Source organism: Pistacia vera, unplaced genomic scaffold (genome assembly GCF_008641045.1).
Source record: "Pistacia vera cultivar Batoury unplaced genomic scaffold, PisVer_v2 Contig572, whole genome shotgun sequence".
NCBI classification, from domain to species: domain Eukaryota; kingdom Viridiplantae; phylum Streptophyta; class Magnoliopsida; order Sapindales; family Anacardiaceae; genus Pistacia; species Pistacia vera.
In genome coordinates this window covers 152,387-160,203 of record NW_022196415.1, presented here as the reverse complement: position 1 = coordinate 160,203, position 7,817 = coordinate 152,387, and the positions used below count along the sequence as shown (strand labels likewise).

General features: G+C 40.0%; 2 protein-coding genes across 2 annotated transcripts; one reads left to right on the top strand and one right to left on the bottom strand.

Moving 5' to 3' along the window:
- Positions 1 to 618: 618 nt before the first annotated feature.
- On the top strand, positions 619 to 5,701 carry LOC116109128 (probable phosphoribosylformylglycinamidine synthase, chloroplastic/mitochondrial). Its single transcript, XM_031395355.1, has 3 exons — positions 619 to 742; positions 962 to 1,012; positions 1,247 to 5,701. Exons 2-3 carry the CDS (start codon positions 971 to 973, stop codon positions 5,438 to 5,440), a joined length of 4,236 nt encoding a protein of 1,411 aa, XP_031251215.1. The 5' UTR covers positions 619 to 742; positions 962 to 970; the 3' UTR covers positions 5,441 to 5,701.
- Positions 5,702 to 6,340: 639 nt separating this feature from the next.
- LOC116109114 (LOB domain-containing protein 29-like) lies at positions 6,341 to 7,123 on the bottom strand. Its single transcript, XM_031395350.1, has 2 exons — positions 6,845 to 7,123; positions 6,341 to 6,733 (listed from the first exon to the last, which is right to left on the bottom strand). The coding sequence occupies exons 1-2, from the start codon at positions 7,121 to 7,123 to the stop codon at positions 6,341 to 6,343; spliced, it is 672 nt and encodes a 223-aa protein (XP_031251210.1).
- Between the last annotated feature and the right edge of the window lie 694 nt (positions 7,124 to 7,817).

The following is a 7,817-nucleotide window of genomic DNA, read 5'->3' as shown; positions in this document are numbered from 1 at the left end:
GGCTAGTTATGCGTCGATCTTGCCTTTGTCGGCCAGATCTATCTGGTAGTTGACAACCATTTTTTAACTATAGATCTAGCCAAAAAAAGGCAAGATTGGCTCACGACAGGTTAGATCCAGCCGGTCGTGCGTCATTTCGATGATTGACGACCACCGTTTGGCAGTAATGACTGGCTGCCAAAAGTCGATTGGGTGGGTGGGCATTTTTTTGTTAATTTATAAACTTTTATTGTTGTAGGGTGTTTAACTAAATTAACAAATGTAAGAGGTTAAAAAGTAATCTAAATATTTTCAGAAAATGTTTTCCGATAATGTACTTAAACACATTTGCAAAATCTTATTTTAAAATGTATTTAGAATAGGATTCTACAAATGCTATTAAAAAAAGTATATCAAACGAGCCTCTTGATGTTCCTAATTTCCTATCATTAACAATGGTCGATCCGTCGGTCCTACCATCAAAACATTCCTGAAATATTATAATTATAAAAGACTAAAGTGTGGGTAAGCCAAACCTTAGGGAGGAATTTGTTATTATTCCGACCAAGGATCTTACTTAGATTTTTTAATTAAATTAATTGTGTCCGAAATGGAAACGAAAACTAACGCAAAGCAAATACACGCACACTGGCCACTCCTAGACTAATACACGAAGTAGGGTTTTGCTCCATATAAAACAAAAACCTAGTCACCAAATTCTCACTACTCACATCACTGATTCTTTGTTCTTAACTACAACCAGGTCTTTATCTTTCTGCATAACTATTTAATTTATATTTGTTATTGATAGTGATTGATTTTTTTTTAATTGTTTTATTTAGCTCTGTTTCGGTTGTTAATTTGATTGTTTTGCGAAGGGTCTGTTTTGTTTTGATTTTGTGCTGCTGGGATGTTTGGACTTTGAAATGGAATTATGGGTTCGTGAAGATATTGATATTTGTTTCTGTTGTGGGTATTGCAGGCTGTGTAAATGGCTGGTTTAAAGGAAATTACAGCGGCTGACTTCTTACAAGTAAGTTTTGATTCATTATATTCTGGTTGGTTCCTGCAAAACTGTGGGAAATTGTTACAGACATACACGCGAAAAAGAAAAAAACTTAATGCTTTTTTGAGTTTCCGTTATTTTGACGCTATTTTTCTTTTCTTTTTCATATCATCCTGTTTTTTCTTATCTTGTGTCCTGAGGTTTTGGATTGAGGTTGTAAATTTGAAAATATTTTGTTATTCTTTTAAATGTTAATAACAGGGTACACAGAGGCATACACTTCTTTTGAATAAAAATTCTGCTATCAAGCGGAAACACTTGCTATGGGGCACACTATGTAATCAGAATTCGAAGTTTGGTGTATCTAATAGAAGAGGCTTTTCATTGAAATGTTGTGCTCAATCAAGGCCCAGAGCTCTTGTTTCTGGGAATGTTAGCAGTTCCATAGATGAACAAACAAGATTGGTGGAACAGCCCGCTGAAGAGGTTGTTCATTTTTATCGTGTTCCATTGCTTCAAGATAGTGCAACAGCTGAGCTTCTCAAGTCAGTTCAAACAAAGATTTCGAACCAGATTGTTGGCTTGAAAACAGAACAGTGTTTTAATATTGGTCTTGATTCAAGTATTTCGAGCGAGAAGCTTGGAGTCTTGAAGTGGCTTCTTCAAGAAACGTATGAGCCAGAGAATTTGGGGGCTGAGAGCTTTCTTGAGAAGAAGAGACAAGAAGGGTTGAAATCTGTAATAATTGAGGTTGGGCCTAGGTTGTCATTTACTACTGCATGGTCTGCTAATGCTGTATCAATATGTCGGGCATGTGGGTTAACAGAGGTGATTCGTTTAGAGAGGTCTAGGAGATACTTGTTGTATAGTAAGGGAGCTCTGCAAGATAATCAGATCAATGATTTTGCAGCAATGGTTCATGATCGAATGACTGAGTGTGTTTATGTCCAGAAGCTGACATCATTCAAGACCAGTGTGGTTCCCGAGGAAGTCAGATATGTGCCTGTGATGGAGAAGGGCAGGAAGGCGTTGGAGGAAATCAATCAGGAGATGGGTTTGGCATTTGATGAGCAAGATTTGCAGTATTACACCAGGCTCTTTAGGGATGACATTAAACGGAATCCATCAACAGTTGAATTGTTTGATATTGCACAATCTAATAGTGAGCACAGCAGGCACTGGTTTTTCACTGGGAAGATTGTCATCGATGGAAAACCTATGGATAGGACTCTTATGCAGATTGTGAAGAGCACCTTGCTGGCAAACCCAAACAATTCTGTCATTGGTTTCAAGGATAACTCAAGTGCAATCAAGGGCTTCCCAGCCAAGCAATTGCGACCAGTCCAACCTGGTTCAACTTGTCCATTAACTGCAAGTACTTGTGACCTTGATATTCTGTTTACAGCAGAGACCCACAATTTCCCATGTGCTGTGGCACCTTATCCTGGTGCAGAGACAGGTGCAGGGGGTCGAATCAGGGATACTCATGCCACAGGAAGGGGATCTTTTGTTGTTGCATCTACAGTTGGTTACTGTGTTGGGAACCTCAATATAGAGGGGTCTTATGCTCCTTGGGAAGATCCATCTTTCAAATATCCATCAAACTTGGCTTCCCCTCTTCAAATCCTTATTGATGCTAGTAATGGCGCATCAGACTATGGTAACAAATTTGGAGAGCCATTGATTCAGGGTTACACTCGAAGTTTTGGAATGAGACTCCCAAGTGGGGAAAGGCGGGAATGGTTGAAGCCAATTATGTTCAGCGGAGGCATTGGCCAGATTGATCATACACATATATCAAAAGGAGAGCCTGACATTGGAATGTTGGTTGTGAAGATTGGGGGTCCTGCATATCGTATTGGAATGGGTGGTGGAGCAGCATCTAGCATGGTTAGTGGGCAGAATGATGCAGATCTTGATTTTAATGCAGTACAGCGTGGAGATGCTGAGATGGCACAGAAATTATATCGTGTTGTTCGTGCATGCATTGAAATGGGAGAGAATAACCCAATTATAAGCATTCATGATCAAGGAGCTGGTGGGAACTGTAATGTTGTGAAGGAAATCATATACCCTAAGGGTGCTGAGATTGATATACGAGCTGTTGTAGTTGGTGATCACACTATGTCTGTTTTAGAAATATGGGGTGCAGAATATCAGGAGCAAGATGCAATCCTGGTGAAGCCTGAAAGCCGCAATTTGTTACAATCGATCTGTGAAAGAGAGAGAGTTTCAATGGCTGTTATTGGAAGCATTAGTGGTCAGGGACGTGTTGTATTAGTTGATAGCTTAGCTATTCAAAAGTGTCAGTCAAGTGGACTTCCTCCCCCTCCTCCTGCTGTGGATCTTGAGCTTGAGAAAGTACTTGGGGACATGCCTCAAAAAACCTTTGAATTTTCTCGGTTTGACCAGGCTCGGGAGCCACTTGATATTGCTCCTGGGATTACAGTGACGGATTCACTGAAGAGGGTATTGAGACTTCCATCTGTCTGTTCTAAGCGATTCTTAACGACAAAGGTGGATAGGTGTGTGACAGGGCTTGTAGCACAGCAGCAAACTGTTGGCCCCTTGCAAATCACTCTTGCTGATGTTGCTGTCATTGCTCAGACGTATACTGATTTGACTGGAGGTGCATGTGCCATTGGGGAGCAGCCAATCAAGGGCTTGCTTAATCCAAAAGCAATGGCAAGATTAGCGGTTGGAGAAGCACTTACAAATCTTGTTTGGGCGAAGGTTACTTCTCTCTCTGATGTTAAAGCGAGTGGTAATTGGATGTATGCTGCCAAGCTTGACGGGGAAGGAGCAGCTATGTATGATGCTGCAACAGCTCTTTCAGAAGCTATGATAGAACTTGGTATTGCGATTGATGGGGGAAAGGACAGTCTTTCCATGGCAGCCCATGCAGGTGGAGAGGTTGTTAAAGCTCCTGGAAATCTTGTTATTAGTGTCTATGTCACATGTCCTGACATAACAAAAACAGTGACCCCAGATTTGAAACTAGGAGATGATGGTGTTTTACTTCACATTGATTTGGCGAAGGGGAAGCGCCGGTTGGGTGGATCTGCTCTTGCTCAGGTGTTCGACCAAGTTGGAGACGAGTCTCCTGATATTGAAGATGTTCCTTACCTTAAAAGGGTATTTGACGGTGTTCAGGACCTTCTTGCAGATGAACTTATATCTGCTGGTCATGATATCAGTGATGGTGGGCTTTTGGTCTGTGCACTGGAAATGGCATTTGCTGGGAACTGTGGGGTTACATTGAACTTGAAGTCAAAAGGACACAGCCTCTTCCATACACTGTTTGCAGAAGAGCTTGGTCTTGTTCTTGAGGTGAGCAAGACAAACTTGGATACTGTATTGAAAAGACTCAATGGTGCTGGTGTTTCTGCTGAGATCATTGGACAGGTGACTGGCTTACCCATGATAGAATTGAATGTTGATAGGGTAACTCATCTGAATGAGAAAACTTCTTTAGTAAGAGACATGTGGGAGGAAACCAGTTTCGAGCTGGAAAAGTTCCAAAGATTGGCTTATTGTGTGGAATCAGAAAAAGAAGGATTGAAGTCTAGGCATGAACCTTCTTGGGAATTGTCCTTCACACCTTCCTTTACAGATGAGAAGTACATGACTGCAACTTCAAAACCAAAAGTAGCTGTCATTCGAGAGGAAGGTAGCAATGGGGACAGAGAAATGTCAGCAGCTTTTTATGCTGCTGGTTTCGAACCATGGGATGTTACAATGTCAGATCTCCTTAATGGTGCTATCTCTCTTCAGGACTTCCGTGGAATTGTGTTTGTAGGGGGTTTTAGCTATGCTGATGTTCTTGATTCTGCAAAAGGTTGGTCTGCTTCCATTCGATTCAACCAACCACTTCTAAATCAGTTCCAGGAGTTCTATAAGCGGTCAGACACTTTTAGTCTTGGTGTTTGCAATGGGTGTCAGCTCATGGCTCTATTGGGTTGGGTTCCTGGGCCTCAAGTTGGGGGTGTGCATGGTGCTGGTGGAGACCCATCACAACCAAGGTTCGTTCACAATGAATCTGGTCGTTTTGAATGCCGCTTCACAAGTGTGTCAATAAAGGACTCACCGGCTATGATGTTCAAAGGAATGGAAGGTAGTACATTGGGTGTATGGACGGCCCATGGTGAGGGGCGAGCATATTTCCCCGATGATGGTGTTCTGGATCGTGTTATTCACTCAGATTTGGCCCCAGTAAGATACTGTGACGATGATGGGAATCCTACCGAAGCTTACCCATTTAATGTTAATGGCTCTCCCTTAGGAGTGGCAGCAATTTGTTCACCTGATGGAAGACATCTTGCCATGATGCCGCATCCAGAGCGTTGCTTCTTGATGTGGCAATTCCCATGGTATCCGAAGGACTGGACTGTGGATAAGAAAGGTCCAAGCCCATGGTTAAAGATGTTCCAAAATGCCAGAGAATGGTGTTCATGAGCTGGTTTGGTTTCTGCCTTCATTGTCTGATAATACAGCATCGATAAATAAAAACACAAGGACTATAGAGATGAAGTGAGTTGTATTTAGCTCAACTCTCCGATTTAACCTATTTTCAGGAAATGTCCAAGGTTTTAATTTTTTTTTTTTTTTTTTTCTTAATTTTGTTTGCTAAATTATATATAAAAGATGAATGGAAGTGGGCATCAAATTTTCATGTTCTTTATGTTCACTTTGGAATGGCAATCACATTTCTTTTGACCATCTTTGTGATATAGTTTGCTTGCGTGGCCATGAATACTCGATGACTCGATGGAAATCACATTTCTAAACTCTTATTAAGGCTCTGAAATAATACTTTGGAGATCATTAAGTTGCCCATTATAAACCATTGAAACTTCTCTAAATGTTAATAATCATGCACGAAGGCACCACTCTTTAAATTATACTCATGGCATGAACACACCAAATGAGGTGTTGACTTTGAAGTAATATTGATATCCTTGAGTGAATAAATATATGCATGGCAAGGCTATTTAAGGAGGCAAGGATGCTTCTATGACAGCTGAATTTAAAAATAAGCAAACATCTTCATAGGGAGAATCAAGGTAATTTACAGGTTAATATAACAAAATGGATAATGCGAAAAATATAATAATACTAGACATTACAAGTAAATCAAGCCAATTTTGCACCCCAATTGATATGACAATTGTTTTGACATATGTAATGTATTTATCACATCAACCTATTATTTATATGGTGCCACCAAAATAAGTCTTACAGTACTTTTGAGGAACAAAATTGAGATATTTACTCTGTGAAGGTGACATTATCAGAGAGTACGTAACTTGTTTTCATGTGGAGCTCTCAGCTAATCTTGCTTCCACGCCGGACCTCTTAATTTGTGGCATCGCCACTTGTGTCCAACCATGGATAATATGCAAAATTCTGTTGGTCCATTTCTTCCAGGAATCTCTGTAAATAATCAGGGCTAGACTCACGAAGAATGTTTTGTTCTTCCCATCCGTTTATGGAAGGAATCTGTACGTTCATTTGGGTATCAAAAGCTTGAGTCGCATTTATGTTTCCTCCATGATTTAGCTGTCCAGCTTCAGCCTGTTGATTCTGATAGTAAGGTGTGTTCATGGCATCTGGATATGGAGAAAAGTATGACTGACTGCATGTTAATTCATTAGGTGCTTGTGAACTTCCACTACTAGCAACACCAACCGTTTGATTAGCCGCCATATGATTTCCAAGAAGTTCTATTTCCTCTTGTAAGCTAGCTACCTGCAGGGAAAAATAAATAATTAATCTATAAGCATTCATGTTCCGCATTTCAGGATTTACTTGTTAGAGAAGAAACACTGATACATTTGATATCACAGGATTTTCAGAAACCTGTTGCTGGAGGGCGAAAATCTGGGCGACACAGCCGTAGATAGGATCTCGCATTCGAGCCAATGCCTCGTAAGAAATGGTGATTGCAGCATCACTTCGGTTGTGAACTGGTAAGTGAAATAATAGCTTAGAGACATTGCTTGCACCAAACACTTTATGGACTGCTGCAAAATGGGATGCAGCTTGTTCATAGCAGAAGTAAGGGGCAAAGATACAATCATTTGTGCATCTTCTTCTCAGAAATTTGCATGCTCCGCATGAAGAGCCAAATCCTGTCATTGTCCTCAGCTTTTTCTTTTCTCTGTGTGAATGATATTTCACTAGTGCTCTTTCTATGGAACTTGTTTGTTTAGGATAAGAAGTCGAAATTTAACTCTTTATAACAATCATGAGAGAGCTGGATGTTCTTTTTGTTGTGGCTGGGGACATTTCTGACTTTAGTTAAAAAGTTAGTCTCTTCTCGGTCTCCTTTGTGGCCTACATTGTCATTCTCAATTTTGGTAACCTTTCCTAATTTATGCCTTAAAAGGGCTCTTTTGATTATAGATTATTAATAAACAACACTTTAAATAAAGACCTAATCATCATCATTACAAACTGGGCTCTAAAAATGAGATATGAATTGCCTGAAATAGTACCTTTTTCTAGTTAAAAAATGTTATCATGTAGACACCAAGAATTCCCATTTCTCCCTTTACAAATCCTGAAAGGTTAATTAACTTTTTGGGACTTGGATTTTCAAATGGAGATTGCAAACCAAATCTGCAGCTTTCTGAATGTTGATTAGGTGATAAATCAAAATGACTGTTGCTTGTTGGATCCAAAGTTGAGTGAAGAGATAAAGATAAATATTCAGAAAGAGTTTTTTAAGTAATGCTTTCAGTCAAAATCAAGACACAGGAGTTGATGCATTACGGCTGAAAACTTGGTGTTTTATCAAATGAGAACAAGTTTACGTGGTTTTGTATGCAAA